Raw genomic sequence first — 18403 nt, 5'->3', positions numbered from 1 at the left:
TGCACTCCAGCCTGGACAAGAGTGAAATTCTGTCTCAAAAAATAAATAAAAAATAAAAAAAAGAAACATGACGGTAGATTTCTCTGGTGGCAGAGCAGAAGCATCAGCACCCACTTTCCAGAAGCAGCAATAACAACAGTGCCAAAGGCATCATCCAGTATCAAATGTCAACATTTTAAGCTGAGGTATACGTGCTGAAGGAATGTAGTAGCCATGTCTGCACAATGCCACTTCTGTGGCACGATTTTGGTTGTGACTCCAGCATCAGTTTCCAAACTGGATCCCAGCCTTTCAAGGATTCTGAAAACAACCCAATCCCCTTTCAATATACTGCTACTCTTCTTAAATCAGCTATCGACAATGTCTGTGGCATACAACTAAAACCTCAACTGATAAACTGTTCTTCCAGACTCAACTGCCTCCTGACTGTTCCTCTGGGGAATGCCTTTCAATACAGACCTTTATACACCAAGGACATATACACCAAGAACACCTGTTATTCTCTACCCTAAATCTTCAGGGTCCAATTGAAGTCCCCCTTACATGACAAACAAGCCTTCTCAATCTTGATCACATAGTGCCTTAATTCTTCCTTAATTCTTTATGGGAGTTAGCTTTAGCTTTCCAATTAAACTAGAAGCTTCTTGAAGACTGAAGTAACACTGTAATTTCACCACGCTCTATGGTGCCTGATAGAGCATTATAGGTTCATTTATATTTTTCCTAACTGACTGACTAGATTCTTGTAACTTACCCAACTCCTTTAATTTCGAATCTTCAAGTAAGGCGGACCAAGTATACTACTGATTTCATTGCTTTTAACAGAGAAACTATACAAACTTAGTAGAAGTGGATAACGTGCATTAATTAACAGATGATTTCTTTAACATATTCAAAAAAATTTCACACATTCCAAAAAAAATTAATTGGTTTAGGGAACTCAAAAGATATATTCAAAGAAGAAAACTTTTTCAACAGTGAAAAAGCATATTTACAGAAAATAAGGCCAGGTACAGTGGGTCACACCTATAACCCTGGCAGTCTGGGAAGCCAAGGGTCGGGGGATCATTTGAGTTCTCAAGAGTTCAAGGTTGCAATTAGCTGTGACCACACTACTGTACTCCAGCCTGGGCAACAGAACAAGACCCTGTCTAAACAAAAAGAAGAAGAAAAAGGCCAGGTACAGTGGCTCATGCCTGTAATCCCAACACTTTGGGAAGACAAGGCAGGGGGATTGCTTGAGCCCAGGAGTTTGAGACCAGCCTGGGCACCATGGCAAGATTCCATCTCTATAAAAAAGTTTAAAGTTAGCCAGGCATGGTGGCACACACCTGTGGTCCCAGATACTTGGGAGGCTGAGGAGGGGAGATTGCTTGAGCCTGGGCAGGGTGGGGTTGAGGCTGTAGTGAGCTGTGATCCACCACTGCACTCCAGCTTGGGTGACAGAGTAAGACTCTCTCTGTCTCTCTGTCGCTCTCGCGCTCTCTCTCTCTCTCTCTCTCTCTCTCTCACACACACACAAAGGAGGAGGAGAAAGAGAAGGGAGGAGAGGAGAGGGGAGGAGAAGGGACGGGAGGGGAGGGAAGGGGAAGGGGAGGAGTTTGCATAAGTAATACAGGTTCAGCAACCCAAATCTGAAAATTTGAAATTTGAAATCTGAAATGTTCTGACGAGCATTTCCTTTGAGTACCATGTCAGTACTCAAAAAGTTCTGAATTTTGAAGCGAACTGATTACACATTTTTGAATTAGGGATGGTCAACTGGTAAGTATAATGCAAATATTCCAAAATCCTAAAAAATCTGGAATCCAAAAACTGCTGATCTCAAGCATTTTTGATAAGGAATATTCAACTGGTATTACTATACAAACACACCAACCAAAAAAGAAAGAAAAATTCTAATAGCCACAAGCTATTGACTGCCTATCCTGTGCCAGGTGTTCTGCTAAGTGCTTTACAATTCTCATTAAATGTTTATAAAATTCCCATGAAGTAAATACCATTATTAGCCTCCTTTTACATATAAGGAAAACTGAAAACACACAGACTCCCCAAGGTCACATATCTGGCAAGCAATGGAGCCAGGATTCCAACACCAGTAGTCCAACTCCAAAATCTTTAACTACACTGCCTCCCTTAAGGCATCTGCCTGCAGTGCTCAACTACCCCCAAAGAACTGATAGCAGCTCTATTTTCTTCCCCCCAATTTTGTCAACTTCTGGGTTTGCATTCCCAGAATACATCATTCTCTTTCAGGCTTTTCTGCCTTAAACATATGCTTCCAGCTAGAACGCACTGCTCTTTTTTATCCAGCTAGCAAAGCCCTACTCACTTTTCAAACAGTGGCCTAAAAACAACTTTCTCTGTGAAGCCCTCTTCTTTCCTCCCACATTTTCTGCCCCCAATCCTGGGGGAAGGAATACATCACTCTCTTAGCTCCCTGGAAACAATGATTCACAGATGCTACTATTGTTTGACTTATTTGTATCGTAATTGTATTTTTCCACGACTATGTACTGGACACCACACTGCACTGCAAGAATGAGACACTTAGATACTAAAGACTAAGAAAGCATAATGGCCCCAGTTTAAGTTCAGCTACAATTCAAATGAATACTTTCTTCTAATCAAACTAGTCTGTTCATTCTAACAATACTTTACTGCTTCAATGTATGTGCCTACATACATCAAAGATTCCTTGGTAAGTAAAATTAATCTTATGCTGAACTGATTGAGGTGCAGATTGAGACTTTTAAACTCTATCTTAACCATTTCTCTCAATTCTCACATTAATACTCTGGCACTACAACTTCTCAAAAATATCAAAATTGTGCCTAGAAACAAATATTTTGAAATTGGAAACATACTATCTATATAATACATTTGTTAAAACAAAGGTCCGACCAAGAGTAAGACATTCACAATAAGGAAGTAGGGAGGAAAATTAAACTATATGGTACTTCAAAAGCTGCTCTGTTAATCCTACCTACCTTGAATACTCACTCTCTTCTACTTCCTATACCCTAGGCTGCTTTCATTAAGCTATTACTTCATTTAACATTCCTTTTGGGCCTAGGTGTGGTAGCTCACCCTGTAATCCTAACACTTTGGGAGCCTGAGGTGGGAGGGTTGCTTGAGCCTAGGACTTTGAGACCAGCCGGGCAACATAGTGAGACCCTGTGTCTTAAAAAAAAAAAATACGGCTGGGCGCGGTGGCTCACGCCCGTAATCCCAGCACTATGGGAAGCCGAGGAGGGTGGATCATGAGGTCAGGAGATCAAGACTATCCTGGCTAATATGGTGAAACCCTGTCTCTACTAAAAATACAAAAAATTCGCTGCGCACGCTGGCAGGCGCCTGTAGTCCCAGCTACTTGGGAGGCTGAGGCAGGAGAACGGCGTGAACCCGGGAGGTGGAGCTTGCAGTGAGCTGAGATCGCGCCACTGCACTCCAGCCTGGGTGACAGAGCGAGACTCCATCTCAAAATAAATAAATAAATAAATCCTTTTTTGAGATCTAATTCAAACACCATACAATTGCCAATTTAAGTATACAATTTAGAGTTGTGCAACCATCGCCACAATCAATTTTACATTTTCATCATCCCAAAAAGGATTTGACCCATTTGGCAGTCATATCCTATACTAGTCAAGGCTCTAGAAAAACAGGACCGATCAAATGCATATTTATATAGAGAGATTTATTTAGTGGAATTGGCTCACGCAACTGGAGTTGGGGGTGCTGGCAAGTATGAAATTGGCAGGGCAGATCATTAGACTAGGGATTCAGGGAAGAGTTGTTGTGTAGTCTTGAGTCCAACAGCTTTGTGAGGGCAAAATTCCTAACTTGAGGGGGACCTCAGTCTTTTTTCTTAAGGCCTTCAACTGATTAGAGAGGCCCAGCCACATTATGGAGGGTAATATACTTTACTCAAAGTCTAATGGTATAAATGTTAGTCACATCTAAGAAATATTTTCACAGCAATATCAGGTTGGTGTTTGACCAAAAATTGGTCAAGTGAAAAACTGATATCACAGCCTAGTCACTCTGCCATAAAATCAACCATCACATTCCTAATTACCCTTAGCCCCTAGAAACCACCAATCTTTGTTTCTATGAATTTACCTATTCTACACATTTCATATAAACAGTTGCCCAGGCTGAACTTGAACTCCTGGCCTCAAGCAATTCTCTTGCCTCAGCCTCCCAAAGTGCTAGGATTACAGGTGTGAGCCACCACACCCAGCCTGCTTGACTTTTTATGAGAATGTATTCCTGTTATTTGTATAGGTAAAAAATAAGAAAAACTTGAAAGTCTATATTGGAAAGTCATTTCTGCTTGGCTCATCTAGAATAAGTCAGTAGTTATATATATAAATAAAACTGTAAGTCTGAAAGTATCGAGAAAATCTTAACATACAGTTTCTACATGCTTAAATTTAAAATCCAACCCAAATTGTATATTTGACAAAAATACAATACTAATCACCAAACACATCCGTATTTTCAAGTGCCTATATAAGCTTTCCTTTTTTTCTTTACATTTGTCAGCTACTCTCTTATAAAGTATGAAAAATATACATGGCCAAAGAAGCTTTTCCAAGGCTGTTTCATTCATTTGCATATATACCCAAAGCCAAATCAGTTTGCCTGAATGCAAGCCCAAGAAACAATATTTTATTGCGAGGAGTAGTAGAGGTAAGTTTTAAAAAATATTAGCTGACTCAGAGAAATAATTAACTTGAGTTATTTCAGTCTCTGAAAGTCTGTAATATGACAAGTTTTGGTTATACATTAAAAAGCAATAGCTTAGATTACCTTTCAAGAGAGCAAGCAAGAGCAAAAGACAGATTTTCATAATAATTGTGTCAGTTCCTAAGAAGATAGTTCAGAATAAATGTCTAATAGTTGGCTTTTATTTCAGGAGGGAAAAAACTCCCATAGTTACTATTAGACGATCTTGTACAAATAACCTCTAAACATCAAACTCTTTTTGGACAAAAGGGAGCCAGACTGCAGCTGTTTTACTTAACTTCTAAGAATATTATATAGACCAAATGAAACAAGAAAGCACTCTGATTATTTTAAAACTTTTAAAAATTATTTTGTGTGAAAATGTAATAGTTCATATATATAATTTAATATCATCAATCACAAGATTATCTACAATCCAGTAACACTTAGCAAAATGTTTTGCAAACTGCAAGTTCTCAATAAATAATGACTTATACGAAGACTACATATTGATAATTGAGTCCATGATCTCCAATTAAGAACTAACTTGAATGACTTTTTGCCCTCGAACACTGCACAGGTTTGCAGAAATACAGACCGCTCCATTGTTCACATTTCGCTCATTCAAACATGTATATAGTGCCTATTCTCTTGTTCTCAAGAGTTCACATCTAATGGGACAATAGTACATTTGCATCACAGTTACTTTGTTGTTTATGTCCCATAATGAAATTATATACAGGCCGGGTGCAGTGGCTCACACTTGTAATCTCAGCACTTTGGGAGGCTGAGGCAGGTGGATTGCTTGAGGCCAGGAGTTCGAGATTAGCCTGAGTAACATGGTGAAACTCTGTCTCTACTAAAAATACAAAAATAAGCCAGGTGTGGTGGCAGGTGCCTGTAATCCCAGCTACTTGGGAGGCTGAGGCAGGAGAACTGCTTGAACCCACGAGGTGGAGGCTGCAGTAAGCCAAGATCACACCACTACACTGGGTGACCCTGTCTCAAAAATAAAAAATTTAAAAATTTTAAAAGAAAAGGAAATAAAGAAATTATACACAAAGTTAAATGGAAGTACAGAGGAAGAAGCAATTAACTCTTCAGTTAAAGGGAGTCAGGGACGGTTTCACATTGGAACTGAGCCTTAAGGGATGATGAGAAGAGGTCATTCTAGAAGACAAAACAGCAAAAAAAGGCACTTGTTCTAGGAACAGTGAACACTGTCATACAGCTAGTACACAAAGTTTGGGGTGAAGAAAAAAACAGTAATAAAAGAGAGAGCTGGAAAAAAAGAAAATACGATATAGATTTTAATGGTAAAAATTAATGAGACAACGTCAAAGATTTTTAAGCAAAGGTGTAAACTATTTATCTATCTATAGAGTAGCAGTAAGAGAAGCATTTACCCGACAAGAGGAAAGAGTCTGGACTGTAAACTTAGAACGTTTCAGCCGCTAATAAATGCTATCATTTTTCTTGATTCAAGTAACTATCAAGTAACTGACATACATTAAGAGTTAACATCACAATCTTTTCACTTAAAACTCTAAATGACATTCTCTTCCCTACTTACCAAAAAGAATAAATACTAAGCTCTAGCAGAAATATCACTTAAGAAAACCCGACAGCTAGGCTGGGCGCAGTGGCTCATGCCTGTAATCCCAGCACTTTGGGAGGTCGAGGCAGGGGGATCACGAGGTCAGGAGTTCGAGACCAGCCTGGCCAACATAGTGAAATCCCATCTCTACTAAAAATACAAAAAAAAAAAAAAAAAAAATTAGCAGGGCGTGGTAGCGGGTGCCTACAGTCCCAGCTACTCAGGAGGCTGACGCAGGAGAATGGCGTGAACCTGGGAGGCGGAGCTTACAGCAAGCCAAGATGGCACCACTGCACTCCAGCCTGGGCAACACAGTGAGACTCCGTCTCAAAAAAAAAAAAAACAGAAAACCAGACAGGAGCCTAAAAGGGCAAAGAGTGAATTTAACCTAAGGAGTAATGTCAAAGAACTAACTGAAAAAAAAAAAAAAATGCTTTAAGTATATACACCATCAATATTTTTAACAACTTGAAATCACAGATAAAATATGTTATCAATTTCCCACTAGTATGAAAAGTAATATAGAAGAAAATGAACATGTGCTTTAAATATACAATCTGGCTTTCTATACATGTTCACATTACGTGTCTTAAATACAACTTGTCAAGTAAAAGACTTTCTCACAAACACCAGCACCCCTTAATGACCTTTATACTTCTGTCAACAAAAAAATTCTGTTAAAATGAACATACAAACAAAAAGTAAAAGAATGTATGACCTGCCATTCTCCCAAAAGCTGAGGCTAGGATCTTTGTGGTCATGCTTAGATGTGTGGAGGAAAAAAGAAGAAACAATCTTGGTGGTCAAATTCAGCAGGCTCTTCACAATGACTTCCTTGCAATGTCCTTGGAACATGCCATATATCATCCCTGCTTCTTCCTCCCACCCAAACTCCTTTCCCAGACTGACTCTAACTACAATCTATCCCCTAACCCCGCTTCCTTTTTTTTAAGACTGGTCTCACTATGTCACCCAGGCTAGAGCAATCATAGTGCACTATATAGCCTTGAACTCCTGGCCTAAGTGATCCTCCTGTCTCATCCTCCCAAGTAGGTGGGGCTACAGACCTGATGCACCCCTGGCAAATACAAATTTTTGAACTTTTTTTTTTCTTTTAGAGACAAATGATTGCTATGATGCCCAGGCTGGAGTGCATGGATTTTCACATGTGCAATTTGGGCATACTACAGCCTCAAACTCCTGGCCTCAAGCAATCTTCCAGACTCAGCCTCCCAAGTAGCTGAGATTACAGGCATTTGCCACTGTTTCTGGCCATTCTTCCTCTTTTTAAAAGTCCTAAGGTCTAGTTTAAATTGCATTCTTCCATGAAACTGTTTCATCCATTAAACTTTCCCTAAAATCTTCAGTTCACATAGGACCTTGCTCTTTGCCGAAGTCCTAATGTGCAAGTTAATTTAATATTCTTTTTTTTTTTTTTTTTTTTTTAAGACGGAGTCTCGCTCTGTCACCCAAGCTGGAGTGCACTGGCCAGATCTCAGCTCACTGCAAGCTCCGCCTCCCGGGTTCACGCCATTCTCCTGCCTCAGCCTCCCGAGTAGCTGGGACTACAGGCGCCCACCACCTCGCCCGGCTAGTTTTTTGTATTTTTTAGTAGAGACGGGGTTTCACCGTGTTAGCCAGGATGGTCTCGATCTCCTGACCTTGTGATCCGCCCACCTCGGCCTCCCAAAGTGCTGGGATTACAGGCTTGAGCCACCGCGCCCGGCCTAATATTCTTATCTTTTTTTCTTTTCTGGCATTTAATCATTTTCATTCCTACTGTTAACCTGGTCTATGCCTTCACATCATATCTAAAGTGTTACAAAGCCTTAGAATAGCACAGTGGTTATGAGCTTGAGTTTAAATCTCAATTCTACCATTTAATAGCTTTGTGAACTTGACCAAGATCTCTCCGTGCCTCAATCTTCCCACGGGTTAATGTGGAAAAAACAAGCACCTCAAAGAGTTACTTGAGGATTAAGTAAGTTAACATGTAAAGCACTTAGAACAGGGCCCAGTATACAGTTAGTACAAAAGTGTTAGTTAAGCTGTTACCCATTTTTCCTTGTTCCAGGCAACTCTACATACTGCTATTGTATCACTATTGTATCACTCTTTCTTTTTTTTTTTTTTCTTTTGCTCTGTTGCCCAGGCTGGAGTGCAAAGATGCAATCTCTGCTCACTGCAACCTCTCCTTCCTGGGTTCAAGTGATTATCATGCCTCAGCCTCCCAAGTAGCTGGGATTACAGGTTCATGCCACCACACTTGCCTAGTGTTTGTATTTTTAGTAAAGATAGGGTTTCATCATGTTGGCCAGGCTGGTCTCAAACTCCTGACCTCAGGTGATCCATCCACCTCGGTCTCCCAAAGTGCTGGGATTACAGGCGTGGGCCACTGCACCAGGGCCACTCTTTCTTAAATAGGGGTTTGGTATGTCAGTGCTCTGCTCAGAACTCTCCTAGGCATTCCATAACCCAAGGGTCCACATCCTTAGCTTGGTAAGCAAGGCACTTCACAACCTGGCACCACACTATCTAGTCAGCTTCATTTATTCAACAACTACTTTATACAAGATAGTAGGAAAACATTCCTGTCTTCTAGAGTGTGAAAATTAATTACAAAGACGAGGTACAAATAAGAACATCACACAGAATAGATGTTCACCCTTGGCTACTCTTCAAAGAACTCTCTAATCCAACAAAGTGAGTTTCCTCAGCATTTGGAAAATGCAAAGCTCGTTCACAATTATCTGCTTTTGTTTTATTCCATCCTCATCCCCACAAAAAAATAAAAACAACAACAAAAACACCTTTTCTTATCTACCCACCCCTAATTTTAAAGTCAAATGTCATCACTCTTTTGCCATTGAAACTTATATAATATCACCTATCTCAACTATTTTCAAAGTGCACAGTCACCTTCTCTATCCAGTGTAAAAGTTCCTAAAAAGAAATAAATTCTTAACAGTTTGTGTCATTTTCTCCCCCTTTACCACTATGTCCTTCACTCAAACAAATCATGATAGAACAGGTGCTCAAACAGATACACTAGACCAGGCGCGGTGGCTCACACCTGTAATCCTAACACTTTGGGAGGCTGAGGCAAGTGGATTGCCTAAGCTCAGGAGTTCGAGACCAGCTTATGCAACATGGTGAAACTCCATCTCTACTAAAATACAAAAAAGTCGCTGGGCGTGGTGGTGTGTGCCTATAGTCCCAGCTACTCAGGAGGCTGAGACAGGAGAACTGCTTGAACCCAGGAGGCAGAGGTTGCAGTGAGCCGAGATCACACCATTGCACTCCAGCCTGAGTGACAGAGCGAGACTTCATCTCAAAAAAAAAAAAAAAATGCACTAAGTTTAAATTAAAAGTGAGACTAGAAGTAGACAACTACTACCACTAGTAAGTAAACTTCAGTGAGACTGGAACTAGACTGCTATGTCAACCACTAGCATGTCACCAATACCCCAAAGCCTCAAATCAAATAGGGCCATCCAAATCACAAGAGAAGAGTCCACTCACTATCCCTTCTATGTAACCACTATATGGGTAGATTTGCTTGCTCAATGGTGCCTTGAATCAACAGAGGGATTGATAACCATTCTAGGCTGGGCACCGTGGCTCAGGCTTGTAATCCTAGCACTTTGGGAGGCCGAGGCCGGCGGATCACCTGAGGTCAGGAGTTCAAGACCAGCGTAGCCAAATGTTGAAACCCTGTCTCTACTAAAAATACAAAAAATTAGCCAGGCATGGTGGCTCATGCCTGTAATCCCAGCTACGTGGGAATTTGAGGCAGGAGAATCACTTGAACACAGGAGGGAGAGGTCGTGGTGAGCCGAGATTGCGCCACTGCACTCCAGCCTGGGAGACAGGGCAAGACTCCGACTCAAAAAAAAAAAAAAAAAAAAAATCATTCTATTATCTGCCATCTAATTTGAAGAGCGTGACTTCCAAAAAGGATGGAGGATAATACATAGGGCCAGCATCCAAGCAAGGCAATATCCAACTGCTACATTACTGAGAAGATGATTTGGGAAAGATTATGAAACTCTGCTTTGTGCCAAACCTGTCACCCTTCAACATGCAGATTTAAGTATTATACAATAAGATATTCCATGAGCTTAGCATTAAAAAGTGTCACTTAGATTTCCACCTGCCTACATTTTGCAGATATTCTAAAATGAACATGTATCATTTGAATAATCATAAAGTTTCAAGTGTTTATTATTTCTTCCAACTTTTTTGTTTTTGTTTTTGTTTTTGTTTTTGAGATGGAGTCTCGCTCTGTCACCCAGACTGGAGTGCAGTGGTGCGATCTCAGCTCACTGCAACCTCCACCTCCTGGGTTCAAGCAATTCTCCTGCCTCAGCCTCACCAAGTAGCTGGGATTACAGGCACATGCCACCACGCCCAGCTAATTTTTTGTATTTTTCATAGAGACGGGATTTCACCGTGTTAACCAGGATGATCTCAATCTCCTAACCTCGTGATCCGTCCGCCTCAGCCTCCCCAAGTGCTGGATTACAGGCATGAGCCACCATGCCCGACCTATTTCTTCCAACTTTTAAAGAGCCTCCCATAATGGACAATGCAGAATGCAACAGTCACCACAAAGTGAAAGTCATCCAAAGCACATATTACCCCAATTTTCAACCTCCCAGGTAAATTGCCAATTTGCACAAAGTTATCAACTACATCAGTTTCAATTTTAAAAATTTCATCTGGCCAAGCGCAGTGGCTCATGCCTATAATCCTAGCACTTTGGGAGGCCGAGGCAAGTGGATCACCTGGGGTCAGGAGTTTGAGACCAGCCTGGCCAACAGGGTGAAACCCTGTCTCCACTAAAAACACAAAAATTAGCTGGGCCTGGTGATGAATGCCTGTAATCCCAGCTACCTGAGAAGCTGAGGCAGGAGAATCCCTTGAATCCAGAAGGCATAGGTTGCAATAAGTCGAGACTGCACCACTGCACTCCAGCCTGGGCAACAGAGCCACGTATCAAAAAAAAAAAAAAAAAAAAATTTCTTCTATGTATGCTATCACATTAAAGAAAATAATTTCTCATTACCTTCCTAAGACTCCATAGCACTATAGCAAATTGCAAAGTGTTGTCTAAATAGTTCCCTCTTCCCCACTAAACACCCTCTCTGGTAAGTACTGGGTGCTTAGTAAGAGCCAGGGACAGGGTGCTAAGTGATTTATATAATTACCTCAATTCTCAAACCAATAATAGGTACCATTATCATCCCCAGATGTTTTGGGGGGAAAAAAAAAAAACCTGGCTGGGCGCGGTGGCTCATTCCTACAATCCCAGCACTTTGGGAGGCCAAGGTGGGTGGATCACCTGAGGTTGGGAGTTCAAGACCAGCCTGACCAACATGGAGAAACGCTGTTTCTACTAAAAATACAAAATTAGCCAGGCGTGGTGGCACATGCCTGTAATCCCAACTACTTGGGAAGCTGAGGCAGGAGAATCACTTGAACCCAGGAGGGAGAGGTTGTAGTGAGTCAAGATCGCACCATTGCACTCCAGCCTGGGCAACAAGAGCAAAACTCCTTGCCTGAAGGGATTCTTTTTTTTTTTTTTTTTTTTTTTAAGAAACAGGGTCTTGCTTTAATGCCCAGGCTGGAGTGCAGTGGCATAATCACAGCACTCCTGGGCTCAAGCAACCCTCATGCCTCGGCATCCCGAGTAGCTGGGACTACAGACAATGCAAATTTCATTCAAGAACTATTTGGTCACGCTGTGGGTTTTCTTTGGAACTGTGTCCCTCACAGTGTCTGGCACATAATAGATGCTCAATTAAAACCTACTATCTGTCCAAACCAAAACTTTAAATAGTTAATTCCTAAAGCAATTCAATGACGTGGTAAGATCTGACAGAGTATCTGCTGTAACTAGATTAAGTGGTATAATAATCAATAATTACATCTATATCTAAAGTAGTGGTCTCATAGCCTGCGTGTTATTTTAGCTAATAAAGCAGAAGGGGGAAAAAAGTGAAAATGGTAGAAACAAGCCATATCTACCCTTCAAAGATAAGTTTTTCTGAAGAACAAATTTCATGGCCAGGCACGTTGGCCGCACTTTGGGAGGCCGAGGAGGGTGGATCCCTTGAGGTCAGGCATTCAAGACCACCCTGGCCAACATGGTGAAACCCAGTATCTACTAGGAATATAAAAATTAGCTGGGCATGGTGGTACGTGCCTGCAATTCCAGCTACTCAGGAGGCTAAGACACAAGAATCACTTGAACCCAGGAGGCAGAGGTTGCAGTGAGCTGAGGTTGCGCCATTGCACTCTAGCCTGAGTAACAGAGCAAGACTCCATCTCAAAAAAAAAAAAAAAAGAACAACTATTAACATGTCATCTCAATTCCTGAAACAGTCACTATTGATCTATTCTTAGTTATCTCAAAATAACCTATTGTGAGAGTTTTATTACGGCCATGGAAAGCACTGTGCATGAAATCAGTATTTTTCAAATAAGTAAAACAAAAAATGAGCGTTCCCTTTGAGTGTTTAATCAAAGTGCATTTGCAGAGTATGTACCCTGAGCAAACCTGTTGTCTAATTAGTTTAGACCTGTTGCCCAAGAACATAAAATGGCAAAAATGTAAAAGCTGGTTGAGTTAAGGCACTACTTAGTAGTAAACTGATACTTAAACTCAACTGCTGGAAAAATGAGCTCTATGAATATTCATTTTAAAGAATTATGAGGGCCAGGTGCAGTGGCTCATGCCTGTAATCCCAGCACTTTGGGAAGCTGAGGCAGGCGGATCAACTGAGGTCAGGAGTTCGAGACTGCCTGGCCAACATGGTGAAACCCTGTCTCTACTAAAAATGCAAAAGTAGCCGGGCGTGGTGGCGTGTGCCTGTAATCCCAGTTACTTGGGAGGCTGAGGCAGGAGAATCACTTGAACCTGGGAGGCAGAGGTTGCAGTGAGCTGAGATAGCACCACTGCACGCCAGCCTGGGTGACAAGAGCAAAAATCTATCTCAAAAAAAAAAAAAAAAGGATTACGAGTAATCTACATAGTATTTTAGGCACCCTAAGTTCAGCTTGGGGGTAGGCGGGAAGGGTCTGCTCCACAGATAAATGACGATCTGGTGTTATACAGAAAAGTTAACATATTCTTCAGTTCTCATCCTACACTCCTACACGTAGAATAAAGTATAGATATTATGCAGCACACAGCACTTGGACAATCTTTTCCTCCTTTCTTCAAAAAATAATTTACAAAATAATTCCTTAAATCAGTAGCTGCCAAAGTATCATTTTTTTCTCTTCCTTTTAAGGCTCAAGTTTCTTTCATTTCAAAACATATTCTTGAAGACTTAAGTTCTTCCTTTAAGAAAGATTTAACTATTTAACTCAGAAAGAAGGGGCAAAAAGTCAGGAGGTGAAACCTGAGACAGTCCTATTAGTCTTACATAACTTAAAGTTGGAACTGATTCAGTAGCTCAGCTAAAAACCTGAGGTTTAGGCACAAAGATGAGCTCTTTAGTATACTACCCATAAACATAAATAAATAGTTTTTTAAAATGGAAAGGATCTTAATTTCTTTCATTTCTTAAAATAAAAAGCACATACATGTATAGAACTTACGATACTAACATAAAAATACTAAACTGATTACGCTTAAAATGAAAAGCACTGAATTCATCGCATCACATTTAAGTAATGCTATAATTGACAGAATAGGGTATAATTTCAGAAAATAAATTTATTTCCTAACACAAACTTCTGAATAGCACCTCTGTAAGAATGCACTAAGTACTTAATAAGTGCTGCAGGGAACGTCAAAAAGTGATTTTCAAACGCAGTATGTGTATGTTCTCCAACTTGTAAAAAATACTCTGAAAATATATAAAGTTACAGTTGTTCATGCTTAATTAAATTAGCTTTGATTATTGCAAATTATTCCTTCAAGAGCAAGTATGTATCAAACCTTTCAAAAATCTTAGGTTTATACCAGCAATTGTCCTTACTAGAAAGGTCCTGATCTGAACTCACCTAAAGCTATGTGTTAACTACATTTCACTACTAAGACACTTGAGCCCCGGGATAATAATGGCCACGGATTCCCCGAATTGCTCTGACAACTCCTGCTTGCTTAATAAAGCGCTGAACTGTGAATTCACCTTTCCAAGCAGACTGAAAGCAAGACGCCAAGTTTCACTATCTAGTTTGGTATTTCACTGGGAATGACCACGTTATCAAGATGCCATAGACTTCCTGAGGTTTTTAATTACAATACCTTCTCTGTTTTCCATTCAACCACCTCAATCAAATTTCCACTAGAACCAGGCACACAAACAGTTTTTTCGTGGCTTTGCGCAAAGCCTCCTCTGGATGCAACCCTGGGATCCTGCATACATTAGGCCTCTCAGGGAGGGCAAAGGAGGGGAAACAAGTTTGTTAAACAATGCCGCTGGACGACGTGGTGACATTACCTTGCCCGTCTTGTGATCAAACCAGACAAGAGCGTGGTTCCTTGACAGCACTTTGCAATCAAAAGTGGCATTATTCTGCGCTGGTCGACAGCGGGCCACTGAGCGGCCGATTTTGATGGGCTCGTCCAGGTAGACATGACGCTCCTGAAACGGGTGCGAGTTCGGGCGGCAAGTGAAGATGGCCAAGGCTGACGGCATCGAGGATAGACTGGGGGTGGCTCTCCTACCAGGAACAAAGAGGAGTTCCTCCGGATCCGGACTGCCCTTCACAAGCCTATCCCCCTATCCCACCCAAAATTTTAAATTAACACAAACTGCACATTGTCTAAGCATAACCAGTGAACATCAACTCTTCACTTGGGTGGGAAGACAAGCCAGCCCAAGCCCCATCACCTCCTTTAAAACCCAGCAGCGCCCTAATCACAAAAAGTCCCCAACTGGCAGCTTTCAGTCCATCTTCTTCTCTGGGAAGAAAAGGCTCAAACATCGGGCAGCTTCCGCCAAGAAAACTCCTGGAACACAGTTTGGGGACTGGAGGTATCCAAGCAGATGAGTCACACGCCAATTCTTGCGTTTGGTTTGAGATCGCGGCCGCTTTTCCCCCTCGGTGGCGGAAACGTTGCAGCACTGCAGCATGAAGGAAGGGTCGGTTCGGCGCGGCCAGGAAAGTCCTTTTGGGCCGAAGGAAGGTGTGGCCGGGCACCTCTGGGCAGTCACCGCCCGTCCTCGCCCGCAGTGTAGAGGCTCTAGACGGCCGGCGGGAAAGTCTGCATCGCCCCTGCTGCGCGGAGGCCGCCCCGGGAAGGGGGACGCGGTCCCCGGCCTGGCACGATCCGAGGCAGCGGTGGCTGAGGTCCTCCGCGCGAGGCGTGGAGGCCGGCGGGGCGCGGGCAGTAGCCGAGTCGGGACTCCCGGGCACCTGGCGAGCGTCCCCGCGACCAGGGCGGGGACCCGGCTCCGCAGGCCGGTGCTGACCGAGCTAGGCGCGACACCGGGAGGCGCGGGTTCCCAGGCGGCAGGAAGTTGGTCCCCGGACGCCTGGGCTCCTGTCCGCCGCTCAGCACATGGGCCGCCTCCCCTCAGGGTCGCCCCCGCGAGGGTCGCATCTCAGGGACGGCAGCCGCAGCTCCCGGCGGACGAGAAGGTGGGGGAGGGAGACTGGCCTGGAGGTTGGGGAGAGGCCTGGAGGCCCCGGGCTGGGTCCGCCGCAGCCTCCACCGATCGCGGCCGATGGGGCAAGCTCAAGCTGCGCCCGACGAGGCAGGAAACTTTCCGACCTGGTGGGGAAAACATCAAAACAAACGGCCGTCAGGCGCCTCAGCCCGCCAGCCTCAGCCCTCGGCTCCTCCAGCCAGACCCCCGCCCGCCCCCACCGCTAGACACGACCTCCGCCGACCTCTCCGCAAGGAGGCTGCGAAGATTTGGAGCCAGGACGCCACGACGGGTGCTACCTCCCTAGCCGCCACCGCCGCCTCAGCTTACCTTGCCAGCGCCGGCCGCCATAGTGACTCTGACTGAAACCTACCCGGTGCACCGCCACGGGAACGCGCACCCTTCAAGGGCCCTCCTACCCCCTCTCCCGCGCCGTAGTCCAGGAATGTCACGTGAACGAAGCCACGGAAGCCGTGTTGGTAGAGGGCAGAAAAAAGGGCAAGCTAATTTTTAACGGGCCTCCAGGCGCCATCTTAGTTAAGGGCTGGAAGCTTCAAACCTCGGAACAACCTTAACGACCATTTTGGTTAAGGGAAAGAACAATTTGCGCGGTAGAAGGTTTTCTAAACAAACAATGCCACTTCCTTATTTTATCCACTTAGCAAGGAGGTGCCAACTTTTACTAAATTTTATTCTCTTTAATTCTCGATGAAAATACTACCGAGCAAAAGAATAGACCCAGCCAAAGGAGATGGTCATTAGCAGCCATCTTAGCTGTGGGCAATACAGTCACCCGCAGCTATCTTAAGTGTGAACAGTCAAATTCCCTCAAGGCTTAGGATTTGTGCACCTAACAGATGGACCATCCTCCCCTCTGCTAAATTCGTTGTGTTTCTTCCCGGAAAAACAAAAAAAATCTTGGTTCCCGCATTCCGTTTCGAATGACAGTCCTCACTGAACCTATTATGTGCCCCAGGACTCCTGCGCGGATTTTTCCGCAGAAGGAGCATTCAGAAAGTTTAAAATCATGTTTCTTCCAAAGAGAGATTGAACAATTTCCAAAGTGAAAAAAGAGGGTATTTCCCCCACTTACAATATCAAGATGAGGAGTTATTGGTCTAAAGAAGAAAGATTTTGCAAGAGCTAAATGAAAACGTCAAGAAAAAATAGTGAGAAGGAGTCTTACTCATTTAGATTCAAAGGTGACTTCATTCTTCAGATTCCTGCAATAACAGGCTCCACCACAGTGTGACCTTAAGCAAGTTTCTAAACTTTTTCAAGCCTCTTTTTTCTCATGGATGACATGTTAATAACAGTTAATTCATTGGTGTGAATTATTCTTGGTGTGGTGAGACTTCAAAGTGTTAATCCATGTTGTTCAATAAAGAGTAGCAATTACGCCGGGCGCGGTGGCTCACGCCTGTAATCCCAGCACTTTGGGGGACCGAGGCAGGTGGATCACCTGAGGTTGGGAGTTGGAGACCATCCTGACCAACATGGAGAACCCCGTCTCTACTAAAAATACGTAATTAGCCGAGTGTGGTGGTGCACGCCTGTAATCCCAGCTACTCGGGAGGCTGAGGCAGGAGAATCGCTTGAACCTGGGAGGCGGAAGTTGCAGTGAGCCAACATCGTGCCATTGCAGTCCAGCCTGGGCAACGAGAGTGAAACTCTGTCTCTCCGAAAAAAAAAAAAAAAGTAGCAATTACTCATTTCAATACTTATATATAGACAGTTTGGCTGTGTCCTAGGTTTTTGCTGGGCCCTGGGGGCACGTAAGTGAACCAAACTTCAATTCCTGCCTTCTGAGAGCATAACGGTATTGTGGGTTAGAGATGGGGGTAGAGAGTGACAAACATAAAATTGATGTAATCAGGGCTAAGATAGAGGCAGGCACTAGCTGCCTTAGGGGTTAGGGATGGTCTGGGAGAAGTGACTGAACTGAATGAAGGAAGATAGGAAAACCACAATAAATATGGTATTCGCTGAATGATTTCATGAATTTCCACGAACACGGATAGCAAGGAAAGGAAGGAGCCTACTTGAAACAGTGCACCAATGTGCCGGCACGTAATAGTGGATAAATAAGTATTTGGTGCATGAATGAAAATTACATACTGTTACTCATTATTAGAGGATAAAGTAGGCAGGGCACAAAGTGAGTCTGGAAAGAAGAGGCACTATATTATCAAGACATTATATTCGTTTCTCAGGCTCTTCATCAATTCAACAAATATGTGTCAAGCTATTACTGTGTTCCAGGTATGCTATTCAAAATAAGGATACGTTGGAAAGCTTTCTTATGAGAGGATGAAAAGTTTCCACTTCTGGTAACTTGTAGGCTGTTATGGAATAAAATAAGATAGGACCCTCCACAGATCCCTAATGAGTTTTTTTTTCATGAATAGCAAGTCATTTATGCATTCTTCCATACATTCATTATATAAATGTTTAATAGAACATC

General features: G+C 42.9%; 1 protein-coding gene across 34 annotated transcripts in view; it reads right to left on the bottom strand.

Annotated features, from left to right (window-relative positions):
* SLMAP (sarcolemma associated protein) overlaps positions 1 to 16363 on the bottom strand; it is a 183733-nt gene extending 167370 nt beyond the window's left edge. For 19 of the 34 annotated variants that reach the window (XM_033210222.1, XM_033210220.1, XM_033210241.1 and 16 more), the window contains exons 1-2: positions 16270 to 16363; positions 14788 to 16064 (exon numbers count right to left, since the gene is read on the bottom strand). In XM_033210222.1, coding sequence (XP_033066113.1) covers positions 14788 to 14985 — 198 coding nt within the window. In that variant the 5' untranslated portion in view covers positions 14986 to 16064; positions 16270 to 16363. Of the gene's footprint in view, positions 1 to 14787; positions 16065 to 16269 lie in introns of those variants that run through there. The other 15 variants (XM_033210221.1, XM_033210219.1, XM_033210240.1 and 12 more) reach the window with 1 other exon arrangement.
* Positions 16364 to 18403: the final 2040 nt, after the last annotated feature.

This window comes from Trachypithecus francoisi, unplaced genomic scaffold (genome assembly GCF_009764315.1).
Source record: "Trachypithecus francoisi isolate TF-2019V2 unplaced genomic scaffold, Tfra_2.0 Lachesis_group0, whole genome shotgun sequence".
NCBI classification, from domain to species: domain Eukaryota; kingdom Metazoa; phylum Chordata; class Mammalia; order Primates; family Cercopithecidae; genus Trachypithecus; species Trachypithecus francoisi.
This window is presented reverse-complemented; position numbering and strand designations above follow the sequence as displayed.